This window comes from Schistocerca americana, chromosome 1, assembly GCF_021461395.2.
Source record: "Schistocerca americana isolate TAMUIC-IGC-003095 chromosome 1, iqSchAmer2.1, whole genome shotgun sequence".
Taxonomy (NCBI): Eukaryota; Metazoa; Arthropoda; class Insecta; order Orthoptera; family Acrididae; genus Schistocerca; species Schistocerca americana.
Window position 1 is genome coordinate 1,054,575,337 of NC_060119.1, and position 17,638 is coordinate 1,054,592,974.

The 17,638-nt window shown below is 43.1% G+C and overlaps 1 protein-coding gene across 1 annotated transcript in view; it reads right to left on the minus strand.

Annotated features, from left to right (window-relative positions):
* Positions 1-1,146: 1,146 nt before the first annotated feature.
* The window catches only part of LOC124617135 (muscle-specific protein 20-like), a 166,952-nt gene continuing 150,460 nt past the window's right edge, over positions 1,147-17,638 (minus strand). The window contains exons 3-4 of the mRNA XM_047145241.1: positions 5,134-5,254; positions 1,147-1,814 (exon numbers count right to left, since the gene is read on the minus strand). Coding sequence (XP_047001197.1) covers positions 1,623-1,814; positions 5,134-5,254 — 313 coding nt within the window. The 3' untranslated portion in view covers positions 1,147-1,622. The remainder of the gene's footprint in view (positions 1,815-5,133; positions 5,255-17,638) is intronic.

A 17,638-nucleotide genomic window follows, 5' to 3' on the forward strand; every position in this document is an offset into this window, starting at 1 on the left:
GGAGTGAATGCCATTCATGGCCGCCATCTTGAAATCCACCATTTTGGATTTAAGTCATTTTTTTTTTTTAATACGAAGGGGGGTGTATGACACATCAAATAACACTCGCTAGAAACTCTGGAATTGAGTGGTGTAGTTTGATTTCGTCTATCTTGTACAGTTTAGAGGTTATTAATGTTCAAAGTTGGGAAATTACCTTCATACCGACTGCTACAAAAGATGTTCTACGTGTTGTCCATCCTGAGACATGGGTCGGTATCAAGGTAACTTTGAACATTAATAACATCTAAACTGTACAAGATAGACAAAAACAAATTACACCACTCAATTCCAGAGCTCAAACGAGTGTTATTTGATGTGTCATACACCCCCCATCCCATTTTTAAAAAAATGACTTGAATCCAAAATGGCGGATTTCAAGATGGCGACCAAAAGCTGCGGCCCCACATCAAACCTATGTTCCCATCATGACATTTCAATTTTCTCTTTAATCTTCCAACTTATGAAGGTGTCCAAGGACTTTTGACTCGCCCTGTATATTAGAGGGCAACGGCTGGCTCAAATGGCTCTGAGCACTATAGGACTCAACTGCTGAGGTCATTAGTCCCCTAGAACTTAGAACTAGATAAACCTAACTAACCTAAGGACATCACAAACATCCATGCCCGAGGCAGGATTCGAACCTGCGACCGTAGCGGTCTTGCGGTTCCAGACTGCAGCGCCTTTAACCGCACGGCCACTTCGGCCAGCAGAGGGCAACGGCCTTGCCTCAGTGGATACACCGGTTCCCGTGAGATTTTTCGGGGTTCACTCAGCCTCGTGATGCCAATTGAGGAGCTACTCGACCGAATAGTAGCGGCTTCGGTCAAGAATACCATCATAACGGCCGGGAGAGCGATGTGCAAACCCCACGCCCCTCCTATCCACAACCTCCACTCGTGGCCTGAAGACGGAGTGGTGTGTGTGTGTGTGTGTGTGTGTGTATTAGAAATTAATATGTAGATGTAGCCTATTTAATGTAACATCTTACTATATTCCAGTGTTTGTCCAATATTCTCAAGAAATTATATATTACAAATTCTGAAAAATTAAGGAAGAATAGGGTGAAACCAGAAACAAAAACAATACAGAAGGAAAAAAATGCTATTCCACTTGATTAACTCATTTTATTTCTGCTAACTGTTGCACAAAGTACTTTACATATTCGTTTACATGTATACATGTCAAAAATATTATTAATTGTTCGTAAATTTTCGAAAGTTTTTTAAAGCGGGAAAGCAGGCGCGTTTGGTGTATCACAGGATGGTCGCACAATTGTTGACAATAAGGATTGAGCGAGAGTTGTAAATTAGAAAGATAGACCCCATTACCGATAAGTGCTGAGCACAAAAATATGGAAGTGGCCGTGGGAGTTGTAGCAGGTTTCAGACAGCGTGCGGGAGGACTGAGAAAAGGAAACTGGAAAATGGTTGCTTACGTAAATTTTACACGAGTGGCGAGAGTAGAGAAGAGGGGGGGGGGGAGGGGAGGGGTGAAGATTAGCAGGGAGGAAAGTTGCAAGTGGAAGGGGTGCGAGTTGCGGGCGCGATTGGAGTAAAGTGGCGGGGCAGGGAGTGGCGGGCCTACTTGCCCAGTAGGATCTTGCGGGAGGCGCCGAAGTTCTGTCCCGCCTGAGTGGCGCCGCGGTTGGAGCCGGCCTGCAGGCCGATCACCGACTCGCCGGCGCGCAGCTGCTCCTCCGTCCACTCGCGGCGGTTCTCCTCCGCGGGGCGTGGTCCCAGCCAGGGGCCCGGCCACTCGGGGTGCTTGTAAGCCTGCACAGCAAACCACACACCCCGTTTAAAGAAGCGCCAGGGACAGGTTCTCACCACAAGTGTAACGAATTTTTAAGCTATAAGCACAGCGAACTGAACAGCTTTGATTTACAAGGATCGTTCAATAAGTAATGTCCCACTTTTTTTTTCTCAGAACATACACTACTGGCCATTAAAATTGCTGCACCAAGAAGAAATGCAGATGATAAACGGGTATTCATACTACAACTGACATGTGATTACATTTTCACGCAATTTGGGTGCATAGATCCTGAGAAATCAGTACCCTGAACAACCCCTCTGGCCGTAATAACATTAAGTCAAATAGAGCTTCGATGGCGTGTACACGTACAGCTGCCCATGCAGCTTCAACACGATACTACTCATCAAGAGTAGTGACTCGCGTATTGACCAGACGTTTTCAACTGGTGAGAGATCTGGAGAATGTGCTGGCCAGGGCAGCAGTCGAACATTTTCTGTATCCAGAAAGGCCCATACAGACATTATCCTGCTGAAACGTCGGGTTTCGCAGGGATCGAATGAAGGGTAGAGCCACGGGCCGTAATATATCTGAAATGTAACGTCCACTGTTCAAAGTGCCGTCAACGCGAACAACAGGTGACCGAGACGTGTAACCAATGGCACCCCATTCCATCACGCCGGGTGATACGCCAGAATGGCGATGACGAATACACGCTTCCAATGTGCGTTCACCGCGATGTCCCCAAACACGGATGCGACCATAATGATGCTGTAAAGAGAACCTGGATTCATCCGCAAAAAAGACGTTTTGCCATTCGTGCACCTAGGTTCGTCGTTGAGTACACCATCGCAGGCGCTCCTGTCTGTGATGCAGCGTCAAGGGTAACCGCAGCCATGGTCTCAGAGCTGATAGTACATGCTGCTGCAAACGTCGTCGAACTGTTCGTGCAGATGGTTGTCGTCTTGCAAACGTCCCCATTTGTTGGCTCAGGGATCGAGACGTGGCTGCACGATCCGTTACAGCCATGCGGATAAGATGCCTGTCATCTCGATTGCTAGTGATACGAGGCCGTTGGGATCCAGCACGGCGTTCCGTATTACCCTCCTGAACCCACCGATTCCATATTCTGCTAACAGTCAATGGATCTCGACCAATGTCGCAATACGATAAACCGCAATCGCGATAGGCTACAATCCGACCTTTATCAAAGTCGGAAACGTGATGGTACGCATTTTTCATGCTTACACGAGGCATCACAACAACGTTTCACCAGGCAACGCCGGTCAACTGCTGTTTGTGATATGAGAAATCGGTTGGAAACTTTCCTCATGTCAGCACGTTGTAGGTGTCGCTACCGGCGCCAACCTTGTGTGAATGCTCTGAAAAGCTAATCATTTGCATATCACAGCATCTTCTTCCTGTCGGTTAAATGTCGCGTCTGTAGCATGTCATCTTCGTGGTGTAGCAATTTTAATGGCCGGTAGTGTATTTATTGTTAACAGTAAGAATTTGGTGACAATATACATCAAGATGTCTTGTCCATGCGCTATTTTTCTACTAGTATCCATCACGTTCTATGGCCGTGCGCCAACGTTGTGGAAGAGCATGTATTCCTCTGCTGGTAAAAGCTCTTGTCCTGTACGCATAGCCATGTTTTCACTGCGTGACTGAATCTCTTGTCATCTTCAAAGTCTCTTCCCCGTAGAGAATCGTTCGGCACGTATAATGGCATCCGCACGATTCAGCACGTCTGGAACAGTGGCTGTAACAGGACGTCCCGAGTGTGTCTCATCATGGAGCTCCATTCCTGCATTTCCTGAGGCTATAACTTTCTTTACCCATCGCCCAACTGTGCTCCTATCAACTGCAGCATGCCATACACTACACACGAACGTTTGTGGATGTTCACTACGGTTTCTTTTTCTGCACACAAGAATTTAATAACAGCACGCTGCTTGTAACGTAAGTCGTATGTAGACGCCATTGTGAGGCTGTACTACGGCTCTGATATGTGCCAGAGCGGTTCGATACTTCACCGGCACACAGAACAAGCATCAGATGTGAAGCACACACAAGGACGTTTGTCTATGTATATTAATGGCATTTTAAAAAATGTGGGGCATTACTCATTGAACGACCCTCATACATTGATAGGTAACACAAGGAGTATCAAAAAGAATCATCAGATTTAAGAAAAATTATAACTGCTATGTTATTTGAGATATGTGCGTGAATAACGTACTGTTGGAAAGAGAAAACTCTCGAGTTTTACATGGTTCCGGCTAGATAGCAACAGTGTGCGCCCACTTCAGTTCTTGTAAAGATGGTGTCGGGACAACAGAAAGCGTTTCGCGTTCTACGTTTTGTGCAGTGCGGATCAGTTCAGCGTGATCTTTCGTACGAGGTATGGTGCGGATCCTCCGCAACAATTTCGAGAAAGAGGTTATTTGTGTAAAGGCAAATCGCTGGGCCCTTCCGAGTGTCTGACACAGACGTCGAACGCACTCCATAGTTTCACAAGGAGTCCGCAGAAATCCGACAGCTTTCTGTAGAACGTTCGTCTCTGAAATGTTTGTCATTCTTCGAAAATTTTGTGTGGAAAATGGTATACTAAAAACACACTAAGATGGATCCTAAACTAAATTTTCCAGACCGTCTCTTCTACTCTTCTACGCTCCGTTACTGGCGTCTGGGATTACAGCGTTTATTTGAAAGCTACTGACACTGTCGAGAGACGATGCATCTACGTAAAGTGTTTGTGCGCTATACTTACTGATAATATTGTTTCCGGCTGTAATTGCTGAAAGCTAACACCTGAAAATTATTTAATTATTTCCTTACGCACTATCATGTACCATGGCCTTTATTTTACCAATAACGCCACTTGCTTCACTCTGGTCACGGTGTTGTCCCTCTATGGTATTGTAGCTCTTTGTTTCCAAGAGATAAAGAGAAGCTATTTTATTAGTTAAATGCTATAAATTGGACAAAAGCTGCTCCGAGTTTGCAGCAATGAGAAATCAGTCGAGTTTATGAACTGGTGTTTAACATCATGTGTATGGTACCTATGATGGATATTTCTATATGTTCGTCCCATGGACAATTGTTAGGCAAGTCGTGTCCCTATACAAGGATATGTGAAAAAATTATGTACGACATGGAATTATCGTACATGTAATACAGTCAGGTGAAATCCTTTTCGACATCTTATGTATCAATTGTTAGAAAATTACAACTTTTTTAGCAACCATTGTGATGTTCATTTATATACGTGGCGGACACTCGTATAATTGAAGAATGCAAGTATTTCGCAACATGGCCTGAGAAGAGACTCACCGTTCTGCCAATGGCGAAAATAGTCGTGGTGACAGCCACGATGTTCTTCTTATCCCACAGGTCGACCGTCTGGAAGAGATCCACGTCTGGTACGCCGTACTTCACGCACGCCTTGTGGAATCTGGAGCAAAAAGAGACACTTTCTTAGACATCAGTATGTATATGTAACACCTGAACGTAATTGTGTAGAAAACATCGCAGCAATGCAGAGAACTTGAAAAAGCAAAATAGCTGATCTCTAACCCAAACAGTAAAATCTACTGTAGGTTGCTGTTATATGAACTCTTGCAACCAAGTAAAGTACAAACCATCTGGGTAAAACCTAACAGTTTAGAAATTACACTGGCTCACAAAAAGGTGGAGTCCCTAGAAGGGAAAGAGGCAGCAAAAAAACTTCACAGGCTGAGAGTGTTTGTGATGATATCTCAGTGGTTACAAAATCGAGATAAATTTTCGAGGAATTTGACAGTATGAGTCCACTTATGAGTACGGCTTTACACTCCGTCCGGCCTCGACGCTTGCACTAATTCGGCTGGCAAGCATGTCATAAGGTAGCTTTATTCTCCCCTGAGCCAAGCTGGCCCACAACTGTTGTTAAGTGGTCGTAAATATCCTTGATGCTGGGCCCTGGGACAGAGTTCACGTGCTAGAAGGTCCCACACATGTTCCATCGGCGATAAATCTAGGAATCTTGTTGGCCACTAGAGTACCTCAACATCACACAGACAGTTCATAGACACACGTGCTATTTGTGGACGAGCATTCTCCTGTTGAAGAATGGCAACACGGTACTGTCGCATGAGAGATGCGCGATGTCCGTGATGTATCGTTGTAGCGTCACGCATGGGTCGGTAATTTCCTAGTCCGTCTGCTGCTAGTCTCCGACCAACAGTGTGGAATGATACAGAATGTTGCAGGAAGTCAATCACTTTTTGGATGGCACGCGCAACTGTAAAATGGTTACGCTGTACGAGGTCTCTTCAAAAAATTCGAACTTTGGCCACAAAATTTTTCTACGCTTACCTTTTACTTATTGTGCATGGTCTCCGTCGAAATGTCCGCCCCGATAGCTGAGTGGTGTCGGCACGGTAGCTCAGCGTGTTCGGTCAGAGGGTTTAGCTACCCTCTGTAATAAAGAAAACTGAGTGAACGGATCAACGAACAACCCGAAATGGTGTCATCGGACGTCCGCCACGAACAAATTCAACGAACAATGTAGAACAAAACGATATTTTTTTAAAAAAAAAAAAAGTGGTCAGCGCGATGGATTGCCGTCCTACGGGACCGGGTTCGATTCCCGGCTGAGTCGGAGATTTTGCGTTGTGTTGTCTTCATCGTCATTTCATCCCCATCCACCGCTCAGGTCGCCCAATGTGCAGTGGAATGTAATAAGACCTGCACCAAGGCGGCCGGACCTGCCCCGCAAGGGGCCTCCCGGCCATTGACGCCAAACGCTCATTTCCATTTTTCTTTGAAATACTCTCCGCCACAACTGATTCACTGCTCCCAGCGCCGTTTCCACTTCCGCAAGCAATCTCAGTACGCCTCTTGCTGGATCATGCGAAGTGCCTGTGAATTTCCTTTCATTTCGTTCAAATGGCTCTAAGCACTATGGGACTTAACATCTGAGGTCATCAGTCCACTAGACTTAAAACTACGTAAACCTAACTAACCTAAGGACGTCACACACATCCATGCCCGAGACACAATTCGAACCTGCGACCACAGCAGCCACGTGGTTCCGGACTAAAGCGCGTAGAACCGCTCGTCCAGCGCGGCCGGCTTTTATCTCGTCTATCGGTCCAAATCTTAGTCCTTTCAACGGGGTTTTCAACTGTTGAAATACAGATAAGTCCGGAGGGGCCAGGTCTGGAGAGTACGGAAGATAAGGCAACACAATGATTTCGTTTTTTGTGCAATAGTCACGCACCAACTGCGATGATGTGCGGGTACATTATAGTGATGCAAGAGCCGTGAATTATCTCGCCACACTTCAGGCCGTTACACATTTTGTCTCAGGCGTCGCAACACGTCCCGATAGTGCCATCGATTAACAGTTTGTCCCTGTGGCACAAATTCATGACGAACTAATCCTTCAAAGTCAAAGAAAACCATCAGCATGGCTTTGACATTTGGCTTGACCTGACAAGCTTTTTTTGGTCTTGGAGAACTTTTCCAGACACTGCGATTCATTGGCAGAACACTTAGAAGGTGCAACAGGTCTACCAAAGAGACTGCTTACACTACGCTTGTCCGCCCTATTCTGGAGTGCTGGTGTGCGGTGTAGGATCCGCATCAGGTGGGACTGGCGGATGACATCGAAAAAGTACAAAGAAGGGCAGCTCGTTTTGTATTATCGCGAAATATGGGAGATAGTGTCACAGACATGATACGTGAATTGGAGTGGCAATCATTAAAACAGAGGCGTTTTTCTTTGCGACAGGATCGTCTCATGAAATTTCAATCACGAGTTTTCTCCTCCGATTGCGAAAACATTCTGTTGGCACCCACCTACATAGGGAGAAATGATCATCACGATAAAATAAGAGAAATCAGGGCTCATACGGAAAAATTTAAGTGCTCGTTTTTCCCGCGTGGCGTTCGAGAGTGAAACGGTACAGAGACAGCATGAAGGTTGTTCATTGAACACTCAGCCAGGCACTTTATTGTGAATAGCAGAGCAATCACGTAGATGTAGATGTAGATTGTGAAGACTGAACCTTGGTCTCGACATCATAACCATATAGCTACGTCCTCATCACCAGTTATGATTCTCTTAACGAACATCTCGTTCTCATTTGCGCGATCCAAAAGCTCTTCACAAACTGCGAGGCGAAGGTCTTTCTAGTCTTGAGCCGTGGGACGAACTCGGCGGCAACAACACATTCAAAGATGCTGTGTCAGGACTTCATGACACGATTCAACTGAAATATTACATTCTTCTGCAATCTCTCGGACAGCAGTCTCCGACTGGCATGCACAATTTCGTTGACGTTCTTGACACGGACGTCGTCGGTAGACGTCGAATGCCATCCTGAAAGAGGGTCGTTTTCAACTTCCGTCTGACCTTTTTTTTAACCGTGTAAACCATTCGCAACACCGAGCACAGCTTAAGCGCTCATCATTGTAGGCTTCCTTTGTCATTTTGTATGTCTCTGTTACGGTTTTCCTGAGTTTCACGCAAAATTTAATGCAGACGCATTGCTCCTCTACTTCTGCTATCCCGAAATTCGCAAACTGTGCGACACAACGTTCTACTCGATACAGCACTGAACAATAACTAACAGACATATAACAATGAAACTTCCGGCAGTTACACATTAAACACATTAAACACAGGCGTGTGCAGGAATGCCAGTCGCATTTCGCTCCAACACAATATTGGTGCGAAATTACTAATGTTCCGGAATTTTTTGAACAGACCTCGTACTTGGTGCACATTACGGCGATCCTCTCTTGGTTGCCCGGAACCTTGACGACAAGTACGCCTGCCCACACCTTCCCATGGAGTGCAACACATTGTCACATCCGAATGCCCCACAAGTATGGATACTGCAGGATTTGACGAGCCGGCGAATCGGAGACCCACAAAGAGGCTCCCTTCAAACTCGAATCAGGTGGTGACAACGTTGCCTTCCACAAGTACACGACGTCTTCATGTCCTTCACAGTTATCACTCAATATCTGAAACTGTTCACGCCCCTTATTTACCATACCAGGCCTGGTAAGAGCTCTGAATATGAACAACACTAATGCACGTTGGAAATCTTCATGAAATAACACACCAATCAGCCAAAATACATCATCGCGAACCCAGTAGCGCGTTGGTCTACATTCTGGATGCATTACAATTGCAATTCGTCGTGAAGTCCTCGGTACATACCGGGAGACAAATATCTCGAACGCCCCCGAACAGTTCATACCGCTTCTTCTAGCTTACTAAGAAGGTGTCACTCTTGTTAACAAAAGGGGTAAAATAGTACTTGAATTCAATTACAGAGCAATATCGACAAAACCCCGTATATTGCGGGATCCTAGAGCGTAATATAAGCTCAAAAGTTATGATGTTATGAAAAGAAGTTTCTCTAAAAAAAAAAAAAAAAAAAAAAAAAAAACACATATTCACGAAGGACATTCGCGTGGAACACGGCTTGCGTTATTCATATACGGCGCATGCAACCGGTAGATGAAGGTGAACAGGCGGATGTCATCTTCCTTCATTTCCTAAACACGTTCGCATCGTCGTCAACTACACAAGGTATGATTTTACGCAGTATCTTCCTGTGCAGCTCAGACGATAACAGCATTGCCAGCAAAAGGCAAGGTTCTTGTCCGAGCTTTGTCCAACAAACAGTTTCAATCTGCCAGGAAGTTTCAGGTAGTAAAGGTCGCTGCAAGAAGACAAAGGGGCACTTTAATACAAAAGTAGAGTAAAGGATCTTCAGTGGTAAAGTCTGAGTATATGACCCCAGAGACGACATGACACATACCTTAGCAGAATTTGCCTACATAAAGAACAAAATGCTCGTCTGTAACACGTTTTTCCAGAAGAAAGCTGGAAAATGATACCTTAAGGAAGTTATAGAATGCTCTATTTGCAAATCGCAACTGAATTGATCGGACATGACAACGAATATGTGTTCACATTTTATGTCTGATTTGTGATAATGCTAAATGTTTTGACGGATACAGAATGTTTATCTCGTACAGCCAACTGCGGTTTGTTTTTGATTCGCGGGAAGGTAAAATCACCGTTACCAGTCTCGAATGTACACGGTCATCGTCAGACGGCTTGCTACTTTTATCAGAAGACTCGCTACGTTAGTTTACATTTGAGTTACCGTGAAATGATCTCCTAGAAGATTTGTTTTATCTGTCTTCTTCCAACAAATAACATCTAGAAGAAGGCGGTGAAAACAACTGTTCCAGGCAGTCAGTCGTTTCATGGCAGACCACGTGTGAAACAATGCAGTATGTGCACATGCAAGCCGCCTCACGAAGAACGTATGAAACCTTTGTTTTTTTTTTTTTTTTTTTTTTTTTTTTTTTTTTTTTTTTTTTTTTTTTAGTAAAGTAAATCAAAACTAAATTAAATTGTCGCTAGTTGCTTTTTTAAGGGGTTGCTACAAATATTCTGTATCACATAAAAGCTAATGTTGTTCAATAGCGTCATTTGGTGGCAAAACAGCATAGTTTTTGACTGAGTTTCAACAAAATCAATACTAATAGTGCATGAGAAAGCAATGATTACACCTACGACAGACTGCCAAAGACATGGGTGTTAAGTATCAATTACAGCTTGTCAGGGGAGTGAGATAATCATAATTACAAGAGCAGTCAGACAAAGAGATTCCATATCAGCAAAAGCAAAAATGTCCGAACGTCTTCGTTTTGCTGAAGACATTCTATTGGTTGCCTCTAGTGGAGGTTGTTGTTGTTGTTGTGGTCTTCAGTCCCGAGACTGGTTAGATGCAGCTCTCGATGCTACTCTATCCTGTGCAAGCCTCTTCTAGTGGAGGTATACTTCAGCAACTAATGGAAACTACGTTTCATTCGCAAGTTTGTAATCAGTCCTGAAACAATTGGAAAAATAAACACTACAAATTTTGAATGACGTTACAGAACGTAGTAAGAGTACTCTTCAAAAACAAAGGTCATCTGGAAATGATGTCAGTCTTTAGTATTACAGCTATTGACAGTTTTGTGTGGTTAGGGTAGCTGAAGACAACGACTGAGAGGACAGTAAAAATAATAAACAAGAGAGCAGAAATGGCCTGTAGTGCTTTTAGCTTTCAAATTAGTTTCCAACCAGTAAACCACCGATTCTGTAAAGCAGCGAACTCCCACGTATAATACAGCTGCAAACTTCTCATTGTGTTACAAATCAGTTAATGTGTTAAATCTTTGACCTTAAGCTGGATAGCAGGAATAAGTTTAAAAAGGTTTGAAATTATGAGTATATTGTGGGTAATTTGCTCACCGTTTTAAACAAAAGCTAGTCTTTTACGTATCTCAGCCCTTATGACGTCAACTACGTTTCGTATAATGATATAATCTTGCAGTGTTATATCTGGATACTGTCTGCAAAACGTGTTGTGGATACAATTAGTAGTAAAGAATTCCTTAATTAAATCATGCCTGATGCGGTAGTTTTATTGCATGAACAGAGAAAATGTAGTGAGCGACGAACGTTTTTCCTTTTGCCATTTTGTGACGGTGTGGTTTCATAAAGGTTTGTTGGAAGTCGGTAAGTGCTCTCATTATCAAATGCTGGATGAATATAGTCAGGATAATTTGTGCTCAGTGAGCTACGCTGCCTGAAAAGCTTGTGAGGGTGTTGGAGGGTAGGGTCAGCTGAGGAGTAATTGTTAAGAAAAAAATCGATACGTTGCGCCGTTTCCGAGTTATTTAGCATCGAAGTTAACCAATGAGGTTCGTTGCGTGCGCAAATTCAAGCGGCCTAACAGACAGCGTCGCCAGACTTGTACTACGTTTCTTTTCTTCAAATCGAACAAACGTACCGTTTGCTCACTTCCGAAAAAGGCACATTTTAACCGGTTCAAAAAATGGTTCAAATGGCTCTGAGCACTATGCGACTTAACTTCAGAGGTCATCAGTCGCCTAGAACTTAGAACTAATTAAACCTAACTAACCTAAGGACATCACACACATCCATGCCCGAGGCAGGATTCGAACCTGCGACCGTAGCGGTCACGCGGTTCCAGACTGAAGCGCCTTTAACCGCACGGCCACACCGGCCGGCTTTTAACCGGTAATGAGCATTTTAACAAGTGGTAATTAACGGACTCACATAAAGTCAGTCCCACAAGAAAGTGTACGCCATAATTTTAAATGTAACGGCCGCAGCGACATCTCTGGTAGTGGTCTCGAATCTGTAATCAATGCGCTTTTGCACCGTATATAGGTAAACAGTGTGAGAGTTGAATGTTTTGTTTTGGCAGTTGCAGTTTAAAATGAGTGCAAAATATCTGAATCGTCACTTATTTATATTTATATATTTATTAAAAATGCCTTCTGAGGTCTGTTAAGAAGGCTATTTGGTTCGAACTAGGCAAACTGGGTGCTTCAAGACAATTATCCGAAACATCGCTGCCGTCTCTGTACAGCGTGGAAGCAAGACAATGGGGTGTCTACGATGGATTGGCCTGCAATGTCTCCGGATGAAAATCCTATCGAAAATGTTTGGTCGTACATTAAGATGAAGCTTATTGGAAAGTCAATACATACTTTTAAGCAGCTGTCAAAGCAAATCAGGACGATATGGAGACCGTCACCGAGGGAATATGCAGAAAATCTCGTGAAAAGCATGCCAAAAAGGTGCCAAGCAACAATCGATAATGGTGGCGATTCAATTAACTATTCGGTAATTGTACAATTAGTAGTAGCACGTATTTTCATGTAAACATGTATTTATAATAGTGCCTTCTATTTCGTGCAGATAAGGGCGTAACTTTCTTGCGGAACTAACTGTATGTCTGTGCATTACCGCATGTTAGCGCGTGCAAGTGTCTGAATTTTCGCGCGCAGCGACCTGTTTGGTTAACGTCAATGATAATTAAACCGGAAACGGCGCAACATATCACTTTTTTTCACGATTATTTCTCAGCCGAACCTACATGTTTTTCAGACTTTTCTGACCAACCTGTATACACAGCTTCTAACAGTAATACTTGTATTTCTGTGTTAAACCCTTTAACTCAGTATTATACCTCTTAAAGAACAGATTATGACAGCATTTTAAATTTTTAAAGTCGATCTGTAATTATATGAAATACTGAAAACCAAACAGTTGTTGCTCCTGCAAACTGTTAGAAATTTAACTTGCGAATGGGACTGTGCACCATGAACCATGCACCGGGTTAGTCGTTTAATAATATAGATGCGTTTAAAATCGAAAATTTAGATTTAATAGTTTTGATTTATAGTAAAAACCGTTTGAAATCTCATGGCTGCTGAGCGAGTTGTAGAAAGGTATACGTTGGGGATTACTTTGATTATCATTATTACTAGGCGAAGTAACAAATTGATCAGTGAACAGATCAAAGTGGAAGACGTGCTTATGAGTGTAATGAAAATGAAATGGAGTTGGGTGGGGACATGTAGTCAGGCGAATGGATAGAGATGTACAAAGGAAGTTATGTTCTGTGTTAAAAGAGAGAAAACGGAGACGATGATCTGATGCGATGGATAGTGGGTAAATGACATTAGGTACCACGCAGGAGCAAGATGGACGCATTTAGTTTGAAGGACGTGATGCATGCACGCATGGACTCGCTCCTCTGCCGAGGAGTTGGTTGACTGTCATGCGGCAAATCAAAACAGGGAATATTCTGTTTAACATGCTGCAATAAAATAGAATTGGAAGAGAAACAAAACTAAATAATTTTTGACGTCCAGTTAAAAGGGAAGAGGTAACGAAACTGAATAGGTTTTTGACGTCCAGTGACTTCCCCAGCTGATTAAACAAAACAACGGAGGAAGAAAGAAGGAAGGAACTAAAATGACGGACCGCTTGCGCTTGCGCACGTGCTGCTCGCGAAAGCTTCGCTACCAGGGAACCAGCCGTCCGGAGGAGGTATCGCAGGCTCTGCCGCAGTCACTCAGCCACTCCACCTCCTCTACACGGCTGTCTTCCTAGTAGCCTGCGATGCGGCATGCGCTCTCTGCGGTCTATTTGGTGACTGACTGACTACGCGCAAGCTCTCTGGGCCGGCTGTTTTTTTTTTCTTCGTGCCAATTCGCCTGTGCGCCAGTAGCGTATGTTTCTTGGTACCTGCCGCTAATCAGTTTCTTTCGATCCACGTCTTGAAACGTGGGCGAGCTGCTTTCAGTGTTAACGTATTCTTGCTCTGTATGGATTGCACGATAGTAGTTATTTTTATCTGCTGAGATACGAGGCGTGTTTTTTAAGTAAGTACCATTTTGAAATTAAAAAAAAGACGTGCTAAGATATCTCAATAATTTTATTTTTACATGAAAGCCTGTACCTTAATCTAATCACTGACGCCATTACAGTCTGATTCTTCCTTGTTTACGTTGTGCACTGAGTGTTTAAGTGGCCCCCACAATTGTGAGTTCCGCCGACTGTGAAGTACGGGCTGTTATAAGATTCCTTAGTGCTAAAGGCCTGAAAGCGATCGATATTCATCGCGAGATCTGTGCAGTTTACGGAGAAAACATTATGAGTGAGGGAATGGTAAGAAAGTGGGTGACAGCATTTAAAGACGGCCGCGCAAATGTGCATGATAAACAACAGAGTGGGCGTCCTTCGGTCGTTAATGAAAGTTTGGTGCAGGAAGTGGACAATAAGGTGAGAGAAAACAGACGCTTTACGATTTCCTCCTTGCGGGATGACTTTCCTAATGTTTCTTGTAGTGTTTTGTATGGCATTGTGACCGAGCACTTGAATTACCGAAAATTGTGCGCACGTTGGGTACCGAAAATGTGGACGGATGTGCACAAAACCAAACGTTTAGACAGTTCATTGACTTCCCTTGAGCGGTACCACAACGACGGTGATGATTTATTAAGTCAAACTGTTACGGGCGATGAAACATGGGTGGCCTACGTCACACCAGAATCAAAGCAACAACAGTCCATGGAAATTGAGCAAGGGTATCGTTTTGCTGCAAGACAATGCCCGTCCGCATGTGGCGAATCAGACCAAAGGTCTCATCACATCTTTTCGATGGGAAACTCTAGATCATCCTCCGTACAGCGCCGGTTCCTGCACTTGAAGAAACACCTGGGCGGTCAGCGTCTTCAAGACGATGACGAAGTCAAAACAGTGATGATGCAGTGGTTAACAAGTCAGGCGGCAGACTTCAATGAGGAGGGTATTAAAAAACTAGTACAAAGTTATGACAAGTGCCTCAGTATTGACGGAAATTATGTAGAAAAGTAGATTAAGGTACAGGCATTCATGTAAAAATAAAAATTATTGAGATATCTTAGCACGTCTTTTCTTAATTTCAAAACGGTACTTACTTAAAAAACACGCCTCGTACTAAAAAGCAAATGTAGTGTGATGTTACTGGAACATATAATTTTTTTAACTGCATTCGTATACTACGCAGAAGGGAAGTATACAAAATTTAGGAACATCATTTTTGATGACTAAAATGTCGACACTGGCTGAATTTAATCTGTTTTATTTTTGTTATGTCGGACGGGTATGGGGACCACATACCCATCTTCCGTGGCACATTGTAAGTAGTTACGTCACATGAACAGCCTTCAAGACATGTGTCCCGTTGCATGTTTCATCTTATTAAAAACAAACTGTAGACAACTACACGAACGTCCACAGAATAACCTAGGTTATACAGATGTTTTGTACAATAAAAGACGGTTTTTATTTATTTATTTATTGGCCGGCCAGAGTGGCCGAGCAGTTCTAGGCGCTTCAGTCTGGAACCGCGCGACCGCTACGGTCGCAGGTTCAAATCCTGCCTCGGGCATGGATGTGTGTGATGTCCTTAAGTTAGTTAGGTTTAAATAGTTCTAAGTTCTAGGGGAGTGATGACCTCAGATGTCAAGTCCCATAATGCTCAGAGCCATTTGAACCATTTTATTTATTTATTTTGACTGAAGACCATACAGCCAAACGAAAGACTTAGTCATGAAATTCGTGATTTTGTGCGACATATAGGGCACAGAGTTTGTAGGACGAGTACACACAAACACAGACAGAATTTTTTAAACTATTTTCTACGGTAATGGCAACATTGTACCAGAAACAAATTTAAGATACTATATTACAGAATTACAGGTTATGTCCGTCTATACACTGGCAGCTGAGGTATACAGACCAAATGCATTTAAATTTTAAAATTGTTTCAGTCTCCTGGCTCCGACTTGGCCTTTCGAGAGATATCGCTTAGTTATCAAGCAAATGCCAGAATTGAAAATTCCCTTCCAAACAATCCCAGTAGGGAACCTCAGTGACCCACTCTCAATTTGACTTGGCTGAGAAGAATCGACAACTCTAAACATGGCGTTCCATTGGAAAACAATACGTAATCGATTCATTATAACAGTATTAAGTTTAAAGTATGATATTCGCTCTTTTACATATTGGCACTTTTTAAAACTTTATTCTGATATTTTCTTTCGGAAAACCAGGTTATGTATGTTTTCCTGTATACTCAATAGTTCAGTAACTAGATAAAGAGACAAAGAAATACTTTTTTACTCAGAGTGTCTAAGGCTCCGAAAAAAAAGGACCGTGACATCGAACTGACATTCATACTTCACATGTTAAGTAGCAGGACATGAAACCTACCTTCATTCTGAAATCTTTTAACTGATGACACGTAAATCATACGAATTTCTGTTATGAAGTCATGTCGGTAATCTAGTTGCTGTCTCGATTGTCGTTTATTCTTTGTTTCTGCTCCTATGCAATTACTGTCTTTTACCATGTGCACTTTTGCTTTGCGAAAATAACTTACTCCTTTTTACTAACTTTTTCTCTAGACTGATTGTCTTTCTGTACCCCTACTCTATGGATGGCCGTCGACTGAATTCTGTTTCCCTCTAACTTTTCTCGTATACAGCTAATGTTAAGATCCCATCTAATATGATATCCCTGAACTTTTTATATAATACAGCAGATACTATAAATATCATCTTTGAACTGTAAATGTATTCTCCTTGTTTTTTTTAAATTTCAAATGCATAACACAAATCCATACAACGTAATTGGGAGCGCAAGTCATTGATATTCTTTCATTCAAGTTTATTCTATTGCTTTTTTTAAGGTCTTTCTCGTTGTTTCGAAAAATGGTTCAAATGGCTCTGAGCACTACGGGTCTTAACATATGAGGTCATCAGTCCCCTAGAATTTAGAACTAATTAAACCTATCTAACCTAAGGACATCGCACACATCCATGCCCGAGGCAGGATTCGTACCTGCGACCGTAGTGGTCGCGCGGTTCCAGACTGAAGCGCCTAGAACCGCTCGGCCACACCGGCCAGCAGTTGTTTCGAATATAAAACTGAACCTGTTTGCATTTTTTGTCCACATTTCACGATCTTTCGGATTCGACTATGTCTGCGTGAGGGTCTTTACTGTGTGTCTGTGTGAGGGTCTTTACTGTGCCAAACGTGAAGATTTTGCGTGTGTTGCTGTATTATGCTAAGCTGGAGTGGTGACACCTGGATCCGTCCGGCAAGTTTCCTGTCTGCATGTGAGGCGCCTTACAGCGTGTTGCTTCGCTCCTGACGATCTCAAGGTTACTTACTTCTCTGAAAGCCAGGGCTGTCCGTCGACTAAGGGCAGATAGAATGTTCCCAAAAATTATTTAGCATTTATAATCAACAATTGAACCACAAAATTCATTGATCATCAGGGATTAGGCTAATTCCCTACTCAGTCTTCAAAGGCTATTGTTAGCCATTTCATTTTGGGGCTAACAGTGTTTCTTCTTCCTCTAGGAATGTATCTTCACAACTGTTTCGTCAGTTTTTCTTCTGGCATTC